The sequence below is a fragment of the Nelumbo lutea genome, chromosome 5, assembly GCF_056320005.1.
Source record: "Nelumbo lutea isolate HS-2025 chromosome 5, American lotus-T2T, whole genome shotgun sequence".
In the NCBI taxonomy this organism is placed as follows: Eukaryota; Viridiplantae; Streptophyta; class Magnoliopsida; order Proteales; family Nelumbonaceae; genus Nelumbo; species Nelumbo lutea.
In genome coordinates, this window is record NC_142688.1 from 17652127 (window position 1) to 17679104 (window position 26978).

A 26978-nucleotide genomic window follows, 5' to 3' on the forward strand; every position below is an offset into this window, starting at 1 on the left:
TTAGCCATAAAAATCCATTATTGAAAGGGGCATTTTTGTCTCATTCAAGTGTTGCCAACTTTCCCCCTAGGTGGGAAAGTAAAATTCTTTACCCACCTAGAATATGGGTATCAGAAAAAGGAAGTTTCCATAGTCCTCACATAAATCTGAAAAAATAACATGGATTTCTTGGTCAATGGGAACCAAAATCCCATTGATCAACTTTGCCCCTCTCAAGATCCAAAAAAAGAATGCCTCCTAAAATCTAAAAACCATATGACTTTGGTCTAGAGCAGAAAGAAGGCTTCAAAGGCAAGGGATTTTTTATCTCAAAAAGCACAATTGTTGAAACCTGAAACCACCAAAGAATGGCAGAAAGAATTCTGAGAGTATCAACAGAATCATTCCAGCAATCATCTTTATTCCATACCTTGTACCTAACAACACAGTACAAACATTACTATTCTTACAAAACTAACTATTCTTACAAAACTACCCTGTATAATGTCAACAGCAGGCTGAGATCTAAGCCTCAGCAGTCAGCTGGCAACTACCCGTGAGACCTAAAGTCGGTTTAACATCTTTTGTTACCTCAGACGCTTTCTCATACGAACTGAGATAATAAAGTACATTGACTGCAAACATGACCTTTCGCATCTGAAAAGAGCACAGAAACGCCAAGTGCATATATCATTGGCAGATACTTGTTTGTTCTTCTCCAGTAAACCAAATTTCTGTTTCTGCAATCAGCATATCTGCTAAAGAACTTGTGTAGGCAGTGAGGCTTACAAACACATTCTGACGAAGATGATTAACAGCTCACCTCCATTACAGCAGGCAGCTATTTAAAGAAATAATAATACCAAAAAAATCACCAGACATCCCTTAGATACCGTCCATCCATCTGAAGTTTCTTCACTGTAGCTTCAGCCTTGGATGAATCCATACTTCCCTGAAATGGAATCCAAGTTTACATGGGTAATGTAGATCAATCTTGTTTGTTCTTTAATAGGGGTTGATTATAAGATAAGAATAAGGCATAAACCAACCCTAGTGAGTGGATATAACTGCCAATATGAAAAAGTTCATAAACATCAAAGCCTATCCAGCATTCTCTGGAACTGGATTTCTTCATCAGCACAAACAGAGTTGAACATGTAGAATCCTAAAGCTAATAAATAATGGGGTTTGCTAGGGTCAGGAGATACAGGACAGCAAGTTGTGGTCTGGGCTTCATAACATACCACATAGCAGATATTCAGAAGATCAGGACCCATCATTGGATGAACCCCAACTAAGAAGGGCCCAAAACAAAAGGTCAGCATGATCAGATATCTTCCTTTCAGAGTCCTGGTCATCCTGATATAGGACATGACAAATTATAGGTCCTGCGCCCCCAATCTAAGCAGGTTATTTATGCAACAAGAAATGGAAAAACAATCGATTAAATCAATGGCAGTAAAAGGTGAATATGTCATGCATCTAGAAATATTCCAGTTCAGGTTCGGCATGTTCCATGTTGCAGATGTTAGATCATCCTTTCTGAAAAGACAAAAGAGAAGTTATACTCTTGGTACAGAATTAGCCTTCAAGGAACCAACAAGATGGAAATTTTAAACATGATATGGGCAGAAAATTTTTGATGAGAACAAGTAGTCACTTAAACCATGTTCTAACTTCTAAGCGGTCCCCGTGGCTTTTAAATCAGTCAAGTCTCAAAATGGCTGGGGGCAAAAGTTGTAGATGCTACATGCTAGTTTAAACATGGTTTGGACCACAAAATTTCAATGAGAACAAGTAGCAGCTTAATCATGATCCAAGCATTCCCACTGCATTTACATCAGGTAAGTCCCAATTAGATCGGGAAAGGGGTGGAAATAAAAAAGAAAAAGCAGTTACAAATGTTGGATCATCTTTTCATAAAAGCCTAAAGAAGAACTTTTTCGAAGTTTTTTTTTTCAATGAGAACAGTTAGCCTAAAGAAGAGTAGTTACAAATGCTGGCCAAACAAGAATACTCTTTCCAGAAATGCTATTCCATCAAATAGCACCAACTTATATGCATTTGGAATTATTTTCATGTGTATGTGTGTCTGTCCCACTAGAAAGGGCAAGATAGTAACCACGACAATAGTACTTCATACCTGCTCTTGAACAATGGTATGCAAAGTCCGGTGGACATCTCTAGCCATTCCCTTTGCATCTCCACATACATAGAGATATCCATTCTTGGATATTATATTCCATATGTCTGCTACCTGCAAGCAGAGCATGCATTATACAATTGGTAGAGCAGCCAAAGAGCACTGCAAGCTATTATATATTTACCATCAACTTACTTTGTCCATCATCTTATGTTGAACATATTGCTTATTTGGCCCTTCACGTGAAAAGGCAACAATCAACTCAGACAACACTCCTTGTTCCACAAAGCTATTAAGTTCATCCTCATAAATAAAATCCTACAAACAAAGAGAATATTATGGCCAGAAAAAGGGATAAAAGAGAGAGACTATAAAACTAGATTTCATATAAAATAATGACCGATGAACAATTACCATTCTGCGGTTCCTACATCCGAAAAAGAGGAGAGCAGGACCAAGTTGGACACCATTTTCTTTCAGGGCTAGTCTTTCCTGAAAAGTAACTATGTGGATTATATATGCTGTTCTCATGAAATAACAAGAAAACTAGATAAACCAGATAACTCTTTCCTGACCTGTAAAAATCCTCTGAAAGGTGCTAAGCCAGTACCAGGTCCCACCATGATAAATGGTACTGAAGGGTCAGCCGGTAACTTAAAATTTGATGGTCTAACAAAAATAGGAGCCCAGCTACAATCATGACTTTTCTCTAAAGAAACTGCAGACTGTTATATTCAATACAAGTGTATAAGAAACTTTTTTTGATAGCTTGGTGTACCATAAACTTCCTTTTTAAAATAACTACTATGCAGGGCCTTACAAGAACTTCTGCAAAAATAACTATTACATTCAATATAAAAAGAAGAAAGATAATTCCGTAGCATGTAAATGGTCAACTCCTACCTTCATCCATGTTGAACACACTCCCTTATGAATCCTCCCAGTGGGGCTTGGACCATAAACCACAGCACATGTCACATGAATTCTAGAAGGTGCCAATCTACGCAAAATACAGAAGACAACAAACTTCACTGAAAAAATCCCCACATAATGATAAAAGCGCTTCGGGTTATTACATTTAGGAAAAGCAAGTCACCTTGGAGAGGATGAAATTGAATAGTATCGTGGTTGTAAACGAGGGGATATTGCGGCAAAAAATACACCCAGGGGAGGCTTTGCTGATGGGAATTCAGCCATTACTTCCAGTAGACTCCTCTGACTCCCAACAACCCACTGTGAATACTCATCCTGAATATAAGAACATAAAGGAAATTAAATAAACAATGCAAAGGCACACAGAAATGCACTAAGCAATGAAAACAAGTAAACAAGCATAACAAATTATTTGAACTACAAGAAACAAGAAAATAAAGTAAATTTTGAACCTTCCCCTCAGGTGATGCTAAAAATCTTAGTTTTTCTGATTCACTGGGTTCAGATGCATGAGCAGCCAAAGCAACCAGACTGGCCTGAAAGTTCAATGTATAGAACCAAATAGTTTAATATTCAAGAATAGCAACTAAAAATTCAAGAATAATGTGAACAGTGAAGATAAAAGAAAAAAATACAAGGATCAGGACTTGATAAACAACCTTTCTAGGAGGATTCAAGAGATCAGCATAGCGTGCTAGTGCATTGCGCAAGGTACATGGCCCAGGGAAGGGAGGAGGCAATGAGCTTGGAAGTGAAGTGCCATCTTCTCTGTCGGTGTGAATTGAAAACAGTAAATCCAAGGGTTGAGCCAATAAGTTCCCTGCTTCTTCAATGGTTTCATCACAATTCTCAGCATAAACACCAACATGGTCTCCAGTTTCATATCTGATAAGAGCAACAAAACCGAATTTCAAATTAGAGTGTTCTAATCTGAAGTTTGGAAAAAAAAAATGTAGTTTAACTGAACCAATGGTGATGAACCAAATGAATGGCAACTGAAGACACAGGACAAAGAAAATGGAAATACAGATGAACAAACTAGATTTTGCTAACAAAAAATGACATCTCAGAGCTCATTTGAAGTTTTAAACTCCATGGTTTTATTATAAATAATATAAAATGTAGTAGACAAAAAGCTCTATGCCTCATAATAATCCTTGTTTTCTTCACATATTTGCTTAGTAAAAGTACTTTTTCACTTGTTGTTGAAGGGAAGATACAATTAGTACTACAAAATTGCCATAATAATGACTAATCAATCTGAACTTCAAAGGGAATGGAAAAATTAGGAATGAACTCACGTAAGACAAGTGCCTGATATGTCAAACTCCAGATGTATGCAAGAGCGGTCAGACTCCGGTTTGTGAAGCTCTCTTTGAACATATGCGTTGGCTCTTTATGTGTCCAAAGAAAATGATTTCAGTCAATTATAAAAGATGAACATTTTTCAGGGGTTGGGGTGGGGAAATACAACATGCATGTGTTCAGAAGTACCTGCAAGGATGATGAATATCAAAGATAGCATTCCCATTTGCCATGCTCAAGTATTTGTCCTCCCAGGCTGTAACAGTGGGATCATGAATAACAACCCGATATTCAGGAATAGTTGCAGTATATGGAGTAGATACTGTATTAGCATCATCCTCATTACGGAGTAATTGATCCAATTCTGGCCACAACAACTCTCGCCTGGAATAAAAACTATATGATTAATGCCAATAATCTATAATGATGTTATCATTGATGCTCCCATCTAGGGCTCACAATATTCTCCAGGATTATGTTACAATTTGCTACAACTATAAGGCATACCATGCAGTAAAATCATCCTCAATGCACTGATCATCATCACCAAGACCAACTGGAAGAAGTCGCTTTGCACCTACCAAATGATCCACATGAATAGAACTTTTTTGCCAAGTTATTCAAAAAGATGTATCCATGAACAGCCAGAAAACATACAGGACTTTAGCAAATAATTACAGGTATGTTACATCATACTATGTTCTTAAAGCATGTAACCTCAATAATAGTCATTTAAGATTTCGCAGCAGAAACAATAGACAACTTCAGGAATGTTAACACTTGACATCTGGCAGATCAGCTCAAGTTTTCACAAAATTTTGCCCAGAGTTTATTTTTGGAAAATCACGTTGACTATATTTTTCATTGGAGAAGCTGCACATCACAAACAGAAACTAACAACTACTCACTCTTCGCACTACAAACAGGCTCATATCAGGGCCAAACCCTAGGTAAGTTTGTGTTTTTAGAGCCGGCTATATTTTTTGGTTTATGATTGTCTCTTTAAAGTTGCTTTCTCTCCTCTCTCATTTTTTAATAATAGTGATAAACAATTGCTTTGGTATGTGGGATAAGTACCAAGCATTGAAGTGTTTGTAGGTATCACATCAAGTCAATTTCCAAAAAACATTCACACGGAATAGCAATTAACAATATTTAGTTACATAAATAATTTAACAATACATTTTAAATCAGAAAAATGAAGCATAGACTCCTTATTACACATGCCTTTTCATGTAATATCTTGTTAAATGCTAACTGTCAAAGTCATTGTTATGGGCACACCATCCGGCAGCGCACTGCGGAGCAGTCATAGGCAACAGCACGCATGGCAGGCCGCATAGCAGCAGGCACCGCCTGGCAGCGCCGCACAGCAGCATGCACCAATAGCGCGCAACGCGCACCACCAGGCAGCAGTGTGCACCGCACGGCAGCACGCACCGCGCACCCACCCGGCACCGCACGGTAGCGGCACCATGCCGGGCAGCACGCACCGCCAGGCAGCAGCGGCACCATGAGTCGCGCACACGCACTGCGCAGCAGCAGCACTGTGCGCACGCACCGCGCGGCAGCGGCACCATGAGCCGCGCGCACGCACCCGACAACAGCAGCAGAGCGGGGCCCACACGACAGCTCATTGGGGTGGGCCCACCCTTATCTGGACACGTCAAGCCAACTTGCCGCCAGCCTACCTTATCCTTATCTTATCCCTTATCCCTTTCTAATCTTATCTTTATCATTATCTTAAGTAAGAGTGAGTTACCATTAGGAGTTTGAGTTCAAATTGGAGTTTGAGATTAATTAGGAATTCCCTTATGTAATCTCCTATTTAAGGAGCTACGAATTGAAATAAAGGATTGAGTTTTTCCAGCCAAGAAAATAGTGAGGAGAGTTCGGGTGGTCTCTTGGACAAATCACCCATTCAGTCCCGCAATAGGGTCTGCATGCAAGGGAAGACGCAAGGGAAGGCAGGGCACTCGCACCATGGACCGACCCGTGACAGGATCCTACGCGCGGGACCATAACAGTCATTGCTTAATTCAACTTGGAGCATCATTGAGATGGTATAAGTGTTGAGCAAAGCACCAAGTGTTGGCAATGTGGCAGTCTCGTAAAAAGGATAAAATGGTTTATTTGCACTATATACCATTTTTATGGTAAAAGGTAAATTCATCAAGAATAAAATCTTATAACTTGACAAATGAGGAGACCAATTCCTCAAGTTTGGTGCAGACCAATTCCTCCTAGGGTTGGTAGTTTTTGTTGGAAAACCTATATGGAAAGATTCAACACTGGTGATCTGCTCCAAAAGAAGAGACCCAATACTTGCTTGTCACTTCATTGTGTTCTTTGCAAAGCGGATGGAGAGACTGGTTTTCACTTACTGGTGTCTTGCCAATTTGCAAAGTCAATTTGGGAGTGGGCTTTTTCTCTCTTTGGGTGTACCTAGAACCCTCCACCAGACTTGCAGAGTCTTTTCTCCCCTTCTTTTTTTACGTGGCATATGAAAAGGGGAAGGACTATGTGGAAAGGACTGAGGGCTGCAGTATGCTGGTCATTATAGGAAGAAAGAAATTCTAGGATCTTCTCATAAATTGAGAGAGGAGCTGAAGAATTGAGGGCTATAATCCATATAAGGGTTGTATAGTGGTTGAAATCTTTAGAGCTATTCACAGATTACACAATGAATGAAATGTTGAGGAAGTGGGGTGAGATTGCAAACTGTACACAAACCAAATCAATAATGAGTGTCTTGGACCCCCCCCCCACCTGCTGGTTTCTTAAAATTAAACTTTGATGGGAGTAGTAGGGGAAAACCTAGACAATCAGGGATTGGGGGTGTTTTTAGGGATGAAAATGGGATCATTTCTGCCCTGTTCTCAGGCCCAATTGGAGTGGGTGACTCCCTTAGAGCTGAGATATTGGCAGCTATGGAAAGAGTCTAGAAAGCGAAGGAGATGGATATCAAAAAACTCATAACTGAAGGGAACTCGAAGGTGGTGATAGGGTGGCTGAATAAAGACAACAGTGGTTTATGGAACTACAACAATGAGAGGAGGAAATTTAAGTGGCTGGTGCGGGAGATGGAAGTCAAGATGAGTTGGATTAAAAGATCAACTAATTCTATAGTTGATGGATTAGCTAAACAAGGGGTAGAATGGGAATCAATGTTTTGGGCCAAGTTGTAATTTAATTGTTCCTTCCTTTCCTTTTCTTTTCTTTTCTTGAGAGCTTAAGTTGTATTTGGAAGATAAAAGAGTGTTTGTCTTCCTTGTAATTATTCTTATGTTGTTCTAGGTCTGAGGAGGGTTGTAAGGGACTCAGAGCTCCACAGTATTTTGAGCTTCCTTGACCTTCTTGATAATGTTTTTTTAGACCCCTCTAAGGTGAACTCTAGAATTTGGACCCCTACCCCCAGGAGCACTTTTTTTTGTGCTTCCTTCTTCAAAGCCTTATGTCGATCCACCAGTCCTGCAACCTCCCCTTTCCCGGTTAATGAGGTTTGGTGTAGACCAATTCCTCCTAGGGTTGGTAGTTTTTGTTGGAAAGCCTATCTAGAAAGATTCAACACTGGTGATTTGCTCCAAAAGAAGAGACCCAATACGTGCTTGTCACCTCATTGGTGTGTTCTGTGCAAAGCGGATGGGGAGACTGGTTTTCACTTACTGGTGTCTTGCCAATTTGCAAAGTCAATTTGGGAATGGGCTTTTTCTCTCTTTGGGCGCAGGTGGAACCCTCCATCAGATTTGCAGAGCCTATTCTCCCCTTCTTTTTTCAGGTGCGCATGAAAAGGGGAAGGACTATGTGGAGAGGACTGAGGGCTGCAATATGCTGGTCATTATGGGAAGAAAGAAATCTTAGAATCTTCTCAGAAGATGAGAGAGGGGCTATAGAATTGAGGGTTGTGATCCATATAAGGGTTGTACAATGGCTGAAATCTTTAGAGTTATTCACAAACTACACTGTGGATGATATGTTGAGGAAGTGGGGTGAGATTGCAAACTGCACACAGACCAAATCAGTAGTGAGGGTGTCCTGGATCCCCCACCTGTTGGTTTTCTAAAATTGAACTTTGATGGGAGTCGTAGGAGGAATCCTAGACAATTAGGAATTGGGGGTGTTTTTAGGGATGAGAACAAAACCATTTCTGCCATGTTCTCAGGTACAATTGGAGTGGGAGATATCCTTAGAGCTAAGATCTTGGCAATATGGAAGGAGTCCAGAAAGCTAAGGAGATGAATGTCAGAAAACTCATAATTGAAGGGGACTCGGTGGTGGTGATAGGGTGGCTGATGAAAGACAACTGTGGATTATGGAACTACAGTAATGAGAGGAGGAAATTCAAGTGGCTGGTGCGGGAAATGAAAGTTAGGATGAGTTGGGTTAGAAGAACAGCTAACTCTATAGCTGATGGATTAGCTAAACAGGGGATAGAAAGGGATGCAATGTTTTTGGGCCTTGTAACTAAACTGTTTCTTCTTTTCTTTTTCTTTCATTTGAGGATTTAAGTTGTATTTGGAAGATAAGAGTGTTTGTCTTCCTTGTTGTAATTATTCTTATGCTATTTTAATGAATTTGCTGAATCTATTATTGATAAAAAAAAAATTATTCTTATGTTGTTTCAAGGAAACTGTTTAGTAAGCTAGAAAAGTAAGGGTGAGTGGAAGAGAATCGGGAGTTTGATTTTGAGAATCATGAATCTCTGAAGGATTTAATTTAGGTGCGGAGGTGGCTCTAGATAAATTAAGGGCTGCAGGCTGCTGGAGCACTTGGTTCCATTGAGAAGGATGTTGGCATGGGGGAAGAAGTTAAGATATTTGAGAAAAATGTAGATCGAAATTTGGAGAGGATTATTGCTGGCTCAAATGAGCTGTTGTGGTTGTTGGCTTGGGAGTGTTTTTTTATTTTCTTCTCTTGGGTCACTTCCTGTTGTCTTTCTTGACATTCTCTTTTTCCTGTTTATAAAATTCTTAGTTTACTTACAAAAAAATTTGTCGAAAGACAAGGTGTGACCAATACAATCAAGCAAAAAAAACAACAGAAACATTACACTTTCCAACACTTTACAAAACATGTATTATAGTTTAACTATATAGTGCATACAAACGCATTTCTTAATTGTGATTGCAATTTGCAAAACCCCAATCACCAACCATTATCCCAAAGGTCTAATGCTATCCTACAGCACAATTCCATTCATCAATGCTCAAACTAATGGTAGCTGCCCTCTGCTTTCATACCAAACATCCAAAAAAGGAACCCACATGCTAAAATACTAGGGATTGGGTTACCACTATGACCATTATGTATATCTGGAGAACATTATGAAACCATTAAAAAAAAAAAAGCATGTCAACATCAACAGCTCATGAAATACATGATCTGTAAAAGTAATTGCAAAAACACAGATTCTGTACATAGCTAATTTGCAATATCAATTAGAAAAATCTAGCTAATTGTCCAATAATCAAAGATTATGCAATCAAAGCACTAGATTGCAGAGCCAATAACAATTTATCATGGCAAGGCTACTTAATGCCACTGCTCCAACCATTTCAGCTAGTCTCATGTCCAAGTCCACTATAAAAGAAATGTGAAACTTGTATCCATAGTGGAAAACATTAGTTGCTTTGTAATCATCCTTGAGGGCATGAAGATTGACAACATGGACTGAAAGTGCAATGTCACAAAATTCTTAATCAATGTATCACCAATGTGCAATATTTGCATCGGGACCAGCATCTCTTACAGACCAAACAATCAAGGGGACCAATATGAAAAACTTCAAGTGACATTGACTTGTCTTAAAATAAGAGAACTAGATCGCATTATATGGGTCTATTCCATTGACTTTGCATATCCAGTAGTTAAATTTATCTCCCTCCATAAAAACTATTCTTAACCTTAAACCAAGGGTTGCCCGGGAAGAAATTAAAAATTTGCTGTATTCCGCCTAATTTATGTGGACAAAAGCAGTTAGTAAACACTCAAGTACATGTTGCAATTGCTTTTATTTCTTCAAGAAACAAAAGCATGACAGCCAATCTTCAAGAAAATAGAAATCCCAATTTTCAACACTGGTTGTACAATACAATCAAGAATGAATCTGTCTGGATGTTATCCATGCTCATGATAGGGAGCTTCTACTACTGCATATTGATGGATAACTTGATAGTGCATATTGGTGTAATGGCTGCAAGTTCCAAATATCTTTTGCAGTGGACATGAACATGAGACCAGCTGAAATGGTAGGACCAAATGCAACAAGCAGCCAATGTCATGATAACTAGTTATTAGCACTGCAATCTGGTGCTTTGATGGCATAACCTCAACCTCTAGACCATGGGTTAGAAACTGAACGACCAACATAATCTCACCATTAACTCCAATAAGATATCTTTTTTTAGTTGTATATTTCCAATAAAGACTTGAAACATTTGCATTCAAAAAGGCAACCAAATCCAGAACAGCTTAGCATTAGCCACCATTAAACTTCTGGAAACCTATTATCCAATACACTGCACAAAAGGAATCTAACAAAATGGTTTGGGTTTGAACTACACCTACACCTAAAGACCTTTGGATTTTTATAGGTCCTAAAGGCTTTTGGTTTGATAACAAATTATCAGTGACTTCTTTTTCCCTTTTCTTTTTTGTCTTTAGTTTTTATGGTAATCATGCCTTTAGTTAAATCAAGACTGTATACGACAACAGACAGCACCAGAGTAGATACACAATACACGCACACTACACACATACAAATCATACAAACAAACAAAGATACAAGGTAACCCATTCATATGGTTCTTTGAAGCCACATGGAATGTAATCGTTCCATTTTGTTTTTCTATTCATAACATTAAAACACACAAGTTCATCATCTATAAATGGGTCATCACCAAAATATTAAATGGACACTGACATTGCCTCACAGAATTCTGAAATGACCTCAATTACATATATCTCTATATTTTTATGCAGAGGTTGGCCATTTTAAACCAGATAAATCTTTACAAGCCAAGGCTCAGTCCATAAGAGAACTGTTTCAAAGTAGCACATAAAGTTCTCTGACATCTATCAAAAAATCTTATAACTTTTTTCCTTCCAAATACTCCAACAGGCCATAAAAGATACCATATTCCAAAATTTTTACCCCTATTATCTACCGATACTTATAGCCAAACTGAGATAACATCCTGGACAGAACATGGAACTAAAAAAAGAGGCAACAAAAATACTCCCACAAGATAGATGTCCCCTTACTCTTATTTAATCCCCTTTTAAGGCTAGTAAGAAGGTAATTTATTGATATAAGTAAATATAAGTAGACACAAAATAAGCAAGTTGACAGACCCACTCTATCAGCAAAGATTTCTTAAATAGTATGTCATGCTTTACAATGTCAATCTCAAAGATTTCTCTGATCAGTGGTGGTCCATCATTTTTTGAGTTTTCTTTCTTTTGGTTTTTTAGAGCTCTCTCTGTACATGATCTGTGCATATTAAAGGCACACTTCTTTTGTATATGATTGAGGGTTTCTCGCTCTCTTTTCATTAATACAATACTTTCCTATTATCTATCAAAAGAAAAATCTCACACAATGTCAGTCAAATGATTTTTATATTGATCCTTCGCATCTCTTTGAACTTATTCAAATCAGCACCCAATCCATGAATTTTCTCTTAAAATATCTTTCTAATCCCCCCCATATTCCAAAAATGGGAACGATTCTCCATAACATCTTTCCTTCTTATTTCTTAACATTTGGTCATTAAAAGTATACTAATAGTGGTGAAGGTAACAGATGCAATCTATTTTGAAGAATGGTAGGAAAAAGCTCCGTACATCCTTGGGCAGCTGACAAATTAATAGATATATCATACAGGGAAAAAAACTAAAGAAGCCAGTCATTTTTAGTAACAATTATGGAGAAGACTCACTAAAATCACGTTTTAAATTTCTGATCATATAATAAAGTAATGCAATTCAAAGAAGCATATAAGATGGACACATACCTTGCCCACTGAGCTGTTCATCCACTACTTTGGCAACCTGTTTTGGAATTTGTGACACTTAAATTATACCTAAAGACAGAACCTTTAAATTCAACAAAGTAGATATTTACCTTATTGAAATGCTCATATTGTCGATTACCCAGACCAAAAACACCATATGTCAGGTGCTGAAGCCAGGCACCACTTTCTTCTTCCTGAAAAGAAAGATATATCCGTCCTCATCATCAGTAAGTCTTGTAAACCTTAACACTATTTGGCTTGATGCTTTTTCTATCTAAGATTTCTTGAGAATCACCTCAGTAAACCACTTATAAAATCTTGCTGCATTGTCAGTTGGCTCTCCATCACCATAGCTACAATTTTAGATCAGATTATCTGAATAAACAACAGCTTCTTGGGAAAACTCATAATTAATTCAAAGGGTTCGTATAGTTTGCTACTAAGAGTAAGGAATATAATTTACGTGGCTACAATGAAAAAGGCCAAAGTCTCTTTCTTCAGTTTCTCCCCATATTGATCATCATCAGCTGCATAATCATCCTACACACAAGTTCATGACTTCATAGTCATGGTATAGGCATCCCAATATAAAGCCTAAAAGAAGCAACGTCCAATTCAAAACCATACTTTATTTCCTTTATACGTACCAGGTCAACAACTTTGACGACTGCTTTATCGTACCTAGCCCTAATTTCTTCTGCCAAAGCCTGTCACAAAAAGGAGTCTCAAATCCAGTTAGAATACTAAATAGACCACAAATATCTTCCAAAAAATCGCTTCTCCAATTCAAACTGCCAAGAGTAGCTATTACAAATTTAACAATTAAGTAAAAAAAATACTATTTCTTTGGACCTAAATGGTCCAAATAAGAACAAATGGATAGGAGATGTAAACTAATACAATAAGTACAATAGTTTCTTTTTTGCAATATGAAAATGTGCGATAAACCGGAAGCCTACGAAAAGAACTGAAACTAGAAGTACGAAAAAAAAAGAAGATTGGATATTTAATCCAAATATCCCACTTTCTAGCATTTATAACAAAAAAGTGAAACCAAAATAGACAGATAGAGCTCATTTTCATTCCAAATTTCTAGCATTTACTAGCCAAACTTCAGCAATGATATTGTTAGAAGCCAAAACCACTATAAAATGCAATTACTTCAACTTGAACAGAAAAATCACAAGTTCCGCCAATAAAAAGGTGAAAAGTATTGAAGAAAAGAAAAGAGCATGAAGTTCTTTGAAATTTCCTAATTCCACGGGACTACCTTCGCAAATCCCTCGGCAGTGCCTGTCTGGGTACCGAAGAAGATCGTGACTTTAGTCTTCCCCGGATCGACTTCGACTTCGTCTTCTTCCTCAAGCGACGACGGCTTCAGGACCACGACGGGCTTCGCGGGTTTCTCGGGAGCAGAAGATCTTTTCCATATAAAGAAAACAAGACCAACAAGCACTGCGACCGAGGTAGTGAATATCAGAATAAACGAATCAGACACCGATTCCGATCCGAGCGAAATCCCCAAAATCGACTGGAGCGAGTTCGTTTTGAAGATCGAATTAGAATTCATGGTAGCACGAATGTAGAGACTAGAGAGAGTACTGGATAGACCAAATCTCGAAATAATCGAAAAGTATAACGGAAGAATTATAAGAACAAATGCTTCTCTCTAACCTTCTCTAACCCTATAAATGAAAAGAGAAGTAGGAGAAGAGTCGAGATTCGAGACATGAGCAGACTGCTATAGTAATCGAGACGTATCTTCTTCCTCCTCCTCCTCCTGCTCCTCTCTCTCTCTCTCTGACCAGGGAGATCTTTGACCCAGTTAGCGTTGAGCATTTATTGCGAGACGAGAAGCCAACTTTCTCCGTTGGACTTGTTTGCCCTTGACTCCCCAAACAGTCCCATTCTATATCCCTGAACTTTTGGGAATTGGGTTGAAATCCTGGAATCTAGGGAGGACCTCCCAGGCTCCCACCACCATAAATCCAGCTTTTCCAATTTCCACACATGCATTTTTTCCCTAGTGTTTGGTTGCACGTCTGAAAGTTTCCCGAGCTGACTTGGACCGGCTGATCGGTTCCACGTGTTATAGCGACTGGCGTGTTTATTTATAATTGGTACGTCAAAACAAAAGTTGCCAATTTGATCACCCATTCTGGTATTGACTTTCGCTATTTCTTCTTTTTTAAAAGCAAAAGAAAAGCCCCAAATCGGAAGGGGCTTTTCTTTTGATCACCCATTCTTCCACCTGTCTGGTTCACCTCATAATTAATCGGAATCATAGTTAGTTAGAAACTTAGAATGTATTTTCATTTCCAAGAGAGAGGGGGAGGAAATGGCAATAAAATGGGAGAATATCATTTCACCGAAAAATTGGAAATGAAATTTCGATTCCGACCAATCAAATGGCTAAATTTCAATTCCCCCTTTGTTTCTGCAAAATCAAACGGATCCTAAAATTTCTTTTATTCTGCAAATAAATAAAAAAATTAAATATTTTATATATTATTTAAATATTTAAATAACTAAATATTTTAAATAGTTAAAATAAGAAAATTATATAATAAATTAAAAAAATAACTTAAAAGTATAAAAATAATTACAACATAATATTCAAATTAATAAAAATTTAATATTTTATAAAATTAATAACAAAATTATATAATAATAGCATAAATTATAATTCTATAGTTTATTAAATTCAATAAATAATTAGCATATTAAAATTTAAAATTTAATGACAAGACATGCTTATACGTTGAGATTTACAATATTTTATAATATGAGATTAATATATTTAACTTTTTTTTTCATTTTTCACTTTAGTAATTATTTATTTTTAATTTTTCACATATGTGAAGAAAGAGAAAATGAGAGACTACATATGAGACATATGATAGTAAGGCACCTTTCACCTGCCCTTCTCGGTCTTATCTCAGTTTGGAAGGAATACAAATACAAATTTGAAGAATGCAAAACTTTATATTTTATATTATTTTATATATATTTACACATTATATATTTATATTAGCGGGGATCAGTGCAGAGCTATGCATGGGATTTATTAAATTTGTACTCCTACCAATTTGACCCTTATTGGAGCGTCACAGGAAAATGCCACAACGAAGGTAGCGCGGCACGTGATGAGTCATGACTCATGAGTGAGAGGTGTAAAAATTGTGCCAAGAAGAATAAGGACTAAAGAAATAGCACAAATATTTTGTGATCGTGAATGAGAGAATCAAGTCAATCAACACAAACTTGTGCCTCATGGGGATATTCATTAAATAATGTTTGGCCCATATTTTCTTCTCGATACTTCCAATTAGTTTCACCACAATAAAACCCCTTGTCGTGGTGCTCGTGGTGGCTGCCATTTCATGCTGTAAACTGCTTCAGTGGATCAACTGGACCAAAGGGCCTAAACTAGGTTGAACCCATCAACCCAACACCGATAGCCTACCAAAGGGCTGGGCCTGAGTTAGACCTTGATTCTTGGCATATTATTATCTCTTAAATAACAGTAGCTATGAGTGATCATGGGCCGGTTAGGGCTGTTTATGGGTCGGGGTGGGTCGGTTTATTGACGTTTTTCAACTGACCCGATCTGGTCAGTTTATCTAGAAATGAAATTGAAACCAACCCAATACTAAGTAAAACCGACCTAGTCGGTTTGGGTCGGTTTTGTGAATGATTCTCCCGGTGTGAACGATAAAGATTCAAGTCTAAGAAGCGAAGGTTGGATGCCTGAAAATTAAAAATGATTTGATGGATTAAAGCTGAAATTTTATATATAATATGTATATTTCTGAAATAAAGCTGATATTTTCACCAATATATATCTGAAATATATATATTAAAACTGAAATATATCAAATATATATAATATATCTAAGTCGATTCGGTTTTGGTTTTCACACACAAAAATCAAAACCGAACCGAACCATTGGTTTATGTTTTTTGTAACCCAAAACCGACCGGTGCTAAAGAAAAGCTGGCTATCTCAGGTTGGATCGGACTGGGTTGGTCAGTTTAATCGGTTTGGGTCTTGTTATGAATAGCCCTAGGGCTGACCTTTTTTTTGAAAAAATAAATAAATATTTTTGAAAAATTATGAAAAACCTGGTTTTTCGAGTTTATGGCTTTTATGCATAAAATATTAAATATATATAGCATCTTATATTATATGTCATATATTATGTGTATAAAATTAAGCAAAATAGCTCATGTCAGCATGTCTCTCCTTTCTTTCTTTTTCTTACCGAGTTGTCTCATATAGCCACATGGGCACCCTCTTCTTCCCTTATTTCTCATTCTTCCCAACGCCATTTTGAAGTCTCCATTAAACTTTGCAAAATGAAATATTTTCCAATATCAAAATCCTTCCCTTTTGTTTTGTATCAGCCCCCTTTCCTTCCTTTTCTATTGATCCTCCTCTTCTTCCTTCTCTTAATCCCTTGTTTTGCCCAAAGCATCAATTGGTTCCCCTCTTTGGTCTAATCTCCCACCCTGCCACCCATCGACAGAAGCAAAGTGGCAATTGAAGGTCAAATTGCAATAATCAATAATATGCAAACAATAAGCTAGTGACAATGATTAGGGTTTGTCCCTTTCTTATAAAAAATTGGTGTCTAAAATTGTTTCTAGTTCTCTTTGATTGTTGGCAAAAGGTATTATCATTCTAATAATCTTTGTATTTGATTATTTGTGTCCTTTTTTTAAAGTTTTTTTTTAGTTATGCATTTATTTTGTAATATATAGTGTTTGTGCACATTATTTTAGTATAAAGCATTCATCATCTATATTGGTTTTCTATATTATATTCTTTGTGTTTGGAGCGAGAAAGCTATGGGAAAGATCAATCTTTGATTAACCTCGGTATTTGAGGGCAATCTTGTTGATTTCACAATCCACAACCATGGATTGGAATTTTAGAATATGATGATTTCAATTAGGGGGCATTCTTTTTTTGGATTCTTAGATGGGAAAGTTGGTCAATGGGATTTTGATTTTCATTGACCAAAAAATCCATATTCTTTTTTCACATTAATGTGGGGATCAAGAAAGGACAAATAAATTTTCCACTTGGGGGGACAGTTGACAACACTTGAACAGGACAAAAATGCACATTTTAGTATTAGATTTTGATGGCTAAGATGACCATTACCTTATTTACATGAAAATAAAAGAACATGGATAAATGCACTTACCCGGATAAGTCTTTTATGGGAAACACTTATTTAGGTAAATGCATTTACCCGGATTAGTAACTTACTGAAAAGCGAACAAAGCCTTAATGCTATGCAATATTTGAGACCTTAGATAACCTCCACCATTCAAGCAATATAAATCAATTTTACAAAGACATAAACATCGTTTATGCATAAAATAAATGCATTTGGGGGCAAAAGAAGTGTCATTCACATCATTAATGCATGATAACAATGAAGAACATTTTCATGTTTCAGAAAGATTAGAAAAAAGGGAGAGATTCCATGGCCACATTGTATCTAGAGTGCTCGTAAAAGCTAATCCTCCCTTGATAACTTACCTTGTTTTCTTAGGAAACACCATGATATTGAATGCACTAGTTCTTGATCAATTTCTTTTTCTTCAACCTCATATTGTTATTCTTAGTTGAAAGTTTCGGTTTCAAAGCTAAAATCCATATATGAATCAACGCCATTTACATTGGATGCCGTTAATGCTTTGTTATGGGGTTGGAACGACAATATGAAGGTAAAAGCAATCATGAGTTGTTCATTCGCCTCTACATGGGTGAATTTGTGAATGACCCATTTTTGTGACACCCGATTCTTCCTCTTCATCCTTTGATGAAATCTTGACTTCAGCCTCATTGGTCTCCTCGACCTTGGCCCCCCTGGCCTCGACCGTGCCCACACAGCCTAGTTCCTCGTTGACCTTGGCCACATTAGCGTTGGTCTCTAGGACCCTAACCTTAGTGACCTATTGTTGAGGTCACGACTCATCCCCCTTCCAAGTGAAACATCTAGAAGCCAAAGAAAAGGACGAAGTAGAAGACATCTTACAAAAGTAAAAAAGAGTACAAAACACCTGAAGCACCAAGCAATGATGAAGTCTAATCGAGCACCAGCTGAACTCTAAAAGCACGCTATTGCTTAAAATGATAAAGTAAATGGCTCACCCCCTCCTCTTTATATAGAGGCAACCAATGGTCCAAGTCAAGCCTAATGGACAGTCCAAATGCATCGCTGCACTCCGCATGGACATAAGCTCGATAAGAATAAATGATGTGATTTTTGGACTATACAATCAATGATAAAATACCCAGAACCAATACAACGGTTCTCTAACCCGATTCAACCATGCTTCAACCGATAAAAAAAAAACTACCAAATTCCACGTCCAAGCATTATATGAGCCATTCCACTCCACCGTAGCCGAGCACCTCACTCCTCAACTTCAAAACTGGGGAACTAGCATTCGAGCAGTATTTCTAGCCAATCGAAGCTACCACACGGATGCCTTCTTGGTTGATGTTCTCGGACCATGTTAACACATTGTCCATCGAGAAGCGTGGATAACCACATAGTTGAAGATCTTGAAGAGAAGTGGAATCTCTCACGGATAAGGATAAGCACCACCTCTCAATGATAAGCGCCCTCGACAAGGAAGTCGAAGCTTTCAGAAGACCTCGATGGGTGGCCTCGTCTCTCCTAAGGTTTACCAACTTTTGCCTCTCACCTCTCTTGCTCTCTTAGCTCTCATACTCATGGTTTTCAAAACCAGACCAAACCGAAAAAACCAGGATGACCGGTTCTGTTTTCCCCAAAAATCGGATTTCCTCCCAAAAACGTTGATTTTGGTCAACGAGCCACTAAACCGGGCGGTTAACCATTTGAACCATTTGAACGGTTCTGACCATTTTTATTTTTTTGAATTTTTTTGTCAAAACAGGTCGAGCATTTGGTTCAAACGGTCGGACCATTTGGCTCGATAACCGGACCCCTAACCGGTTCGGTCACCGGGTCAATTTTAAAAACCATGCTCATACTCCCTCAACTTGGACCAATTTGTCCTCAATAGCTCGACATGACCGACTTCGTCACCTTGTTACTGATTTGAGCGTCATAATGCCTTTCCCGGGGACCTCATCCTTGGGCCTCTGCTTTCTCCTGCTTACAAATCCACTTGGTGCATGATTTCACACTTTTACCCCAATTTCGTCCAAGTTAGTAGCACTATTTGCCACGTGTTTGGATCACTTCGGGTCGAACAACATCAATTTATGCATGATAATGTTTATTTATTTATTTTTAATTTTTAATATATTTACAATTTTTTTACTAAATAGTGAATACACGACCAATCCAGTTCGGGTGGGCAATCCGGTCCATGATTTTATTTTTAAGGATAAATTGTAGATAACTATTCTAGGTATAGTCTCACCGTAGGACTTGAATTTTCAAATGTATTGCTTTAATACCTAAAATAAAATTAGAGAATATACGTTTAAATCCAAATATGTTCATCTAATGTTATGGTGATAGGTAAAATTATATAAACACCCATGTTTTAGTTGTATTGTTTCACTATTGCAGAAATATACATTTAAAATAAAGTGGCACATTGGACTTTTTCTTACGGTAAGGGAAAATTCATGATTAATACCATGTACTTTGGGCCTAGTGCCACTTTGGTCTCCAAACTTTAAAACATGACAATTCAGTTCCGGTATCTATCATTAACCAATCTGTTAACAAGCCATTAAGTAATATTTGAAAAGACACAAATACCCTTTGAGTGCCATCTAATTTTCTTTATTAACCATCCACATATTAAAAAAATGAACAGTCTAAAATCCTTGCCTCTTCTATTCAAGAAAGTTGGGGTTAGGTCTTAGTAGACATTCTCATGACCCCAACTTTATTGAATAGAAGAGGCAATGATTTGATATTATTCATTTTTTATTAATGTTTGGGTGATTGATAAAGAGAATTACATAACACTCAAGAATATTTGTGTCTTTTCAAATGACACTTAACATTGATTAACAGGTTGGGCTAATTAATGGTAGGTATTAGATTGATACGTTTTAAAAATTCAGATACTGAATTATAGTGAATTATAGCATTTCAAAATTCGGGACCAAAATAGCACTAAACCCAAAGTACAGGTTATTAATCTGAAATTTTCCCTTTTTTGAAGGGTAAATTACAAAGACCCCCCTTATACTATGGGGTCTGTGACAAAGACCCCCTATACTTTGTTTTGCGACAAAACCCCCCTTACTATGACCCTGAGACAAAGACCCACCTTAACTATTAAGTCAATGACAGAATATATTAAATTACCAAAATACCCCACTAAATATTTTCTATTTTCTTCTTTTTGCATTTTTTTTTTCTCTTAAAATCTATTTAACCTAATGTTTTACCTTTCTTCTCTTCATTTCCCCTCCCTCACCGTCCTCTCTCATTATTCCTTTTTGAGTATTGTTTTTCCTTTCTTCTCTTCTTTTCCCCTCCCTCACCGTCCTCCCTCATTACTCCTTTTTTAGTTCGTTCAATCTCAATTATATTCGAATTTAGAAGAGACGTAGTCCAGACGAGAAGAAACAAAAATAAGAAAAAAGAAAATGTATTTAGACTACGAATGATGAAGAATTGATGAGATAATTGAAAGAAACGTCAAAGGGAAAGAAACGCATCGATCCGAACTCCAAAGATTCAAAACAACGTTGACACCATCGGCCGGTATACTTTGACCGGCAGTCGACGCATCTTGTGTTTTTCCGCGCTGTTTAGTTTCAAAGCAAGAAATGATGGGAAGAAGGCTAGGGCCAGGCCTGATAGATTAACCAACAACATGCATGACTCCAAGGACTCCCCCTCCGCAATGCGGAGTTGCTTCCACCTGCTGCACTGACAACTGCCCCCCACCCACTGAACTGTTCGCCACAGTCAACTTCTGTTCTGTTTGTCTTACTCTTAAGCTGCTTGTAATTGCATCATACAACAATGATTTTTGTCAAAATAATGTAAAGGAGCAACAGTTCAGTGGGTGCTACTGTATTGGCTCAAGTTCATGGCTGAACCCATCGAAGAAAATTTCGCTAACTCTGTTGTAAGAATGGCCTGCCGGCATCTCCTCCTACGCCTAGGAAATCTCTCGTAAGACTGTGTTCCACTTCATTTGCTGTCGGGAGGAACTTTTGTGGAACTGGAACTGATTGGCCTTGTTTTCCACCCTGCGGGATCATTAGACGGTCGAGATTGTTTACTGTGCTTAAATTCAACCCACCCATCATTCCATCACCAACCCCGGTGGTGGCAGTTGCCGTGGATATCGATTCATCAGCTCGTTTATGTTATCCGGTTGCTTTGCAGCTTGCCTCATTAACTGGTGGAACTCGTTTCTGTTCCGGGCGTGAGGATTGAAGCTTGTTATATCTGAGGAAGACGAGCTCACCACTCCGAAGCTACCGAGAAATGAGGGGTTGCTCCTAGTCGATCCCATTTGAGCTGCCTTCTGTAAAAGTACAGTCGCTGACGTGTGGGCTGAGTTTGCTTGCTGGTTTTAGTGGTTGTTGGAATACAAAGGCGCTAAGCTTTCTATCAACTGAACTTTGTTTTCATTCTCCTCTTTTAATCCACACGGGGATGTTGATAAAAGACAGATTCCCACCCGTTGACGCCACTGCGGATGAACGCATCCTCCCTAATCGACCAAGAGGAGGAGGATTAAATGGGTTCAATCCCGATGTAGAATTTTCTTCAAGGGTAGAATGTAGTATGGGAATTAAAAAATATTATAACGGCTATTTTGGACGAAAGACTAACAGAAAAGATCTTTGTCTCACGGTCATAGGAGACTTTGTCTCGAAACAAAGTAGAGGGGGTCTTTTGTCACAGATTCCATAGTACAGGAAGGTCTTTTTAATTTAACTCAGCGCGTTATCTCTCGGCTCGGCCCATTTCGATCTCGTTCTCTACACTCACTTTTACCACGTGTCCACAGCGTTTACGGGTGGTTTACAGTCTACTAGCCTTAGGGCTGTTTATGGATCGGGTTGGGTCGGTTACTATGATTTTTCCAACCGACCCGACCTGGTTGGGTTACCTGACATAGAAACTGAAACCGACTTGGTCGGTTTGAATCGGGTTGGGTCGGTTTGGGTCGGTTTCAATTCTAAGTTCATCCCTGTGATAAAATCTTGCTAATTTTAAAATTAGTTGAACATCATTTCAGCCATCTCCTATGATAAAATTTAAATGAAAAATTAATCATAAAAGTTGTTCATTAATCACTATTCACTAATCCAAAGTTTCTTGCAACCATTCAAAAACTAGGTGGCGTAATGGGCTTTGGAAATTCATGTTTGAACTAGGAACTAAATTGGTTTGGTTTAAATCGATTTCAATTTTCTTGTGTAAAAACCGAAATTGACCTAAATCATCGGTTTAAGAATTTGCACAACCCAAAACCGACCCGTAGTGATAAAACCCGACAGACTCGGGTTGGGCCTTATTATGAACAGCCCTGACTAGCCTCTCATAGTAAATGACGAATGTTTCAAGCTAATCTCCTCGAAGGATTTTTATCAAACTTTACCCAGAAAAGAAATTGAAGGAAAGAGGAAAGACCATGACTCAATTCATCATCTTATCTCCTCTTCATCTCTTCAGTGCCACGCCTCATCATCGCTGTTCAGAGTCGGAGAAGTAATGCAATCATCCACTCTCTTATTGAACTCCAACCTGAATTTCCCGCCAAAGTTGCCCCGTCTCGTGCCATCTAATCAAGTCATTCTCGGTGGCTCTCTTCATCGTCCTCGGATGTCGTCTTTTGCCAGTTTCAGGGCCAAATCAGAGATGGGTGGCCCTCAGAGCAGCGGAGAATCTGGTGGAGATGGTCTTCGGACTCTGATAGATTATGTTGGAAAGGGAGGGGCTGACGTCGGAGATGACCTTGTGGTGCTGTTCTCTCATCTACAGTACGCCAGCAAGAAAATAGCTGCTCTTGTGGCTTCTCCCTTCAATTCGGTGCTCGGGAAAAAGATGGGTCTCGCTGGTGGCAGCTTAACATCCGTCGCCGGCAGAGATGCTCCGAAGCCGTTGGATATCGTTTCGGTACTCTTACTTCCCACTCTTCGATTGAATTTTTGGAGGTATATTAATTGTTTTAGGAGTGTTTAACTCTTTAATTTCTTGTTCTTGTTTTCTTCCTCGGTCGAGGTCTTTAATTGTTTTTTTGTGCGCCTTAATTGCGCATAAAGATTCGTGTTTCCTTTTGGAAAGAAAACTTGCAAATATGTGCTCGTATCTAGTCGACATTCTAGTAGAGGTTCCTTCTTAATATCAGAAATTGTTTTTCTAGTTGAGGATCTGGCCCATTCATAATGATTAAACCAACAAATGCACCCATGAACTGGACTTTGCCATGTCACTTTTTAATTCTATTCGACAATTAATCAGCGTCTGGGCTCACATACGATGGATCCAACCCTGCAGTTTAATGCTTGCCTAATCAAGAGTTATTCTGTGTATGAACTTGTTCATATAAGACAAGATTGATAGACGACCATTCATGACAATTCAGTCACATGCTTGTTGGATCATGGGATGTTTTTCGGTAGATCATCCAATATAAAGTTTGTTTATTGGATGTTGGAATGTTTTCATTGAGGTATAAGTAGTGGTTTTTGGAGGATGACCAGAGTTCTTGTGTTCCAAAAAATTGAGAACCTCAAATGAGCTCCCCTCTGTTAGCAGTAAATATATAAGAAGCCTATAAAAGGAAAGATATGTGTCTTATATGCAAATCCTCCTTTTTTATTGTAGAACGAAATCATCTTGTCATCACTCCGAAATTCTGGTAAAGTTGCAGTAATGGCTTCAGAGGAAGATGATCTTCCAGTTTGGATAACTGATGATGGTCCATTTGTTGTGGTCACTGATCCTCTGGATGGTTCTCGCAATATTGATGCTTCAATTCCCACTGGAACAATGTTTGGGATTTATAACCGCCTCATGGAATTAGATCATCTACCAATAAAAGAAAAGGCACTGTTGAATTCACTTCAGAGTGGGAGCAGGCTTGTGGCAGCTGGTTATGTTCTTTATTCATCTGCTACCATATTCTGTGTTAGCTTTGGTTCAGGAACACATGCATTCACACTGGATCATTCAACTGGAGACTTTGTTCTTACACACCAAAGCATAAAAGTTCCTCCTCGGGGTAATATTTCATATTGTACTTTGGCCTACCATTAAGTTAAAAAGATCATGGTGATTGCATGACAATGCACATGACCATAACTATTCTGGCATTCTTTTCTGGATTATTGAGTTTTTTCCCTGCCCAAAAAATATAGTTTTTTTCATCTTGTTTTGTAAATGGTTATAAACTTATAATTGCCCATTTGTGTCAGATTATTGTTGCATGATCTTGTTGGCTCCATTGATTGGTAGGTTTCACCCTCCAATATGAAGTAGATGTTTACAGTTCAGAAGAGAGTAATTTAGGATATTTGATAACTTGAAGGAATTCTATAGGCATTGCAATGTTGGTCAGGCTCAAACCATTCCCAATGGACCCACTCAATTTCCAGTTGCATTTAAGTTGCGTTTAGCAGTGTTCTTTCTGCAATTCAATTTGGCTTCTGTTGGAAATCACATCTCATTTCTGAATTCTGGTAAGAGTTGGATTGAGGACTTTGAGGGATAGATCCAACCAAAACCTGACCTTGCTTGTTGATGTTAAATAACCATGCAGTATCTAGACTGGAGTTGGAACAGTTTAATTTTCTGATCAATTATCTGGTTCACATCTTGACACTACATTAAATTTTTGTATTCATATTTTGTATCATAAGGTTGCAACAGACTGGCTTGATTTGAATCAGATCGAAACTGACTCAGTTTAGGCATCTAAGTTGTGTCTCTTAGGTCAATGTTGGAGTTTGGTTGTGCTATATTTGTGTTTAGTGCTTCTTTTTGGGCTTGGGTAATTGGGAAGTTTCAACTAAGTAGATAATTGATGGCAACTGGTATCAATGCTTATGATTAATTGGTTATCCATTTATGTCAGGGCAAATCTATTCCGTAAATGATGCACGGTATTTTGACTGGCCCGAAGGTTTAAGGCAATATATTGACACAATCAGACAAGGAAAGGGTAAGTACCCAAAGAAATACTCAGCTCGTTATATCTGTTCTCTGGTTGCTGATCTCCATCGGACCCTTATGTATGGTGGGGTGGCAATGAATCCAAGGGACCATCTTCGTCTAGTATATGAAGCAAACCCTCTAAGTTTTCTTGTGGAACAAGCTGGTGGTAGGGGTTCTGATGGTAAAAATAGAATTCTTTCAATTCAACCAGTTGAGCTGCACCAGAGGCTTCCTCTCTTCCTAGGTAGCCTGGAGGATATGGAAGAATTAGAAAGTTATGGAGATGTTCAACAGAAGATAAATCCGGGATATGAAGTCTGATGCTGTGCTGATCTCTAGTGATTGCTATCACTCTCCAAATATATGTAGTTTCCTTATCATGGAGAATCAAGGGGTCACCTGATATCTCTATTTGTTTCTTAACCTTTCCAGTTAACACTAGTGATCTGACCCCCCTCCCTCCGTTTGTTGTAATTGAAGGCTTTTGTGTATGAAAAGAACTTAAAAAGCCTATAAAATCTTCTCTTTCCCCAATATTTTGTGTTTTACAGTCTGAATGTAGGAACAATTATTCCATTCTGTCTTCATCATTCAAGCCTTATCCCAACTATATGGGGTGTTGGCTACATGAACCCTGTTTCACCATTGCATTCTATTTAATGCTATATCTATTGTTAAATTATGGTCACTTAAATCCATTTTGCGTTGTTCCCTAATTTCTATATGACATAAATGTTCTGTACTGATGGTGTAGCAAAAGAACCCCTTGGTGATTTGTATTAAAGAATGATTTCCATTTGCATTCGTATCGTTTTCTTAGATATTTTGGTGGTGGGAATTGACATGCAGTGATCAAGACATGGTGGATCAATGTTGAAGAAAGCACCACAGAAATTTCGGTTTAGCTGGTGGTTACAGGAGGTCATAAACTTTTGCTGGCATAGGCATTTAAATTTGGTAAAAATAACATAAGTTATGGGGAAGTGGTACTAACCCTCACTAAATAAAATAAAAAAATGGCTTCAATCAGATAAATGTGATTTAAAAACAACAGTAGGCCCCATTAAATTAAAAAAATAAAGTCATGGGCCTAACAATTAATATCGATGGAAACCCTTTCTACACTTCATAGATTTGACATTTGCTTCTCACCTTTGGAGCACATTACAGGAAACCTCTAATACTTTCCTTGATCAAAAACCCTCTCTTAATTGATCGGGTTGTGCCTATTTCTCTTAAACTCACAATTTTTTTACTCTCATATGGGACATGTGCTGTTCATGGCAAACTTTCCTGTCTTCTTTCCATCTAGGGCTTCATCTCTCTTCTGCAGGACCACAGTTTTGTAGGTGGTGACATAAGAGACTGGCCAAGCTTGATATTCTAGTTACTTCATTGAGTTTTTCTGCGGTGACAGATAGGCAGGAGGTTGAGGTTGAGAGAGAT

General features: G+C 38.1%; 2 protein-coding genes across 3 annotated transcripts; one reads left to right on the forward strand and one right to left on the reverse strand.

The window, feature by feature from the left end:
* Positions 1–369: 369 nt before the first annotated feature.
* On the reverse strand, positions 370–14329 carry LOC148850676 (NADPH--cytochrome P450 reductase-like). Of its 2 annotated transcripts, none has more exons than XM_088944334.1 (18): positions 13646–14329; positions 13023–13082; positions 12839–12915; positions 12671–12728; positions 12486–12569; positions 12376–12412; positions 4868–4937; positions 4550–4744; positions 4357–4449; positions 3715–3940; positions 3508–3591; positions 3219–3370; positions 3026–3122; positions 2698–2847; positions 2537–2614; positions 2318–2440; positions 2123–2236; positions 370–931 (listed from the first exon to the last, which is right to left on the reverse strand). In XM_088944334.1, the coding sequence occupies exons 1-18, from the start codon at positions 13943–13945 to the stop codon at positions 851–853; spliced, it is 2079 nt and encodes a 692-aa protein (XP_088800460.1). In that variant the 5' UTR covers positions 13946–14329; the 3' UTR covers positions 370–850. The 2 variants fall into 2 exon arrangements, with proteins under 2 accessions (XP_088800460.1, XP_088800461.1); XM_088944335.1 differs by having other exon boundaries at positions 370–1521; positions 13646–14322.
* An 8560-nt stretch (positions 14330–22889) lies between these two features.
* Positions 22890–26226, forward strand: LOC148850677 (Inositol monophosphatase family protein). Its single transcript, XM_088947532.1, has 3 exons — positions 22890–23492; positions 24204–24600; positions 25453–26226. The coding sequence occupies exons 1-3, from the start codon at positions 23088–23090 to the stop codon at positions 25851–25853; spliced, it is 1203 nt and encodes a 400-aa protein (XP_088803658.1). The 5' UTR covers positions 22890–23087; the 3' UTR covers positions 25854–26226.
* The last annotated feature ends 752 nt before the right edge of the window (positions 26227–26978 follow it).

What these genes read in the sequence shown, in the direction of transcription:
- LOC148850677 (XM_088947532.1), top strand. Translation starts at nt 23,088, where the DNA reads ATGCAATCATCCACTCTCTTATTGAACTCCAACCTGAATTTCCCGCCA. An exon ending in AGCCGTTGGATATCGTTTCG is followed by an intron (nt 23,493 to 24,203) that starts GTACTCTTACTT and finishes TTTTTATTGTAG; the next exon opens with AACGAAATCATCTTGTCATC. An exon ending in CATAAAAGTTCCTCCTCGGG is followed by an intron (nt 24,601 to 25,452) that starts GTAATATTTCAT and finishes CATTTATGTCAG; the next exon opens with GGCAAATCTATTCCGTAAAT.
- LOC148850676 (XM_088944334.1), bottom strand. Translation starts at nt 13,945, where the DNA reads ATGAATTCTAATTCGATCTTCAAAACGAACTCGCTCCAGTCGATTTTG. An exon ending in CTTTCAGAGGATTTTTACAG is followed by an intron (nt 2,615 to 2,697) that starts GTCAGGAAAGAG and finishes GTTACTTTTCAG; the next exon opens with GAAAGACTAGCCCTGAAAGA. An exon ending in AACATAAGATGATGGACAAA is followed by an intron (nt 2,237 to 2,317) that starts GTAAGTTGATGG and finishes CTCTGCTTGCAG; the next exon opens with GTAGCAGACATATGGAATAT.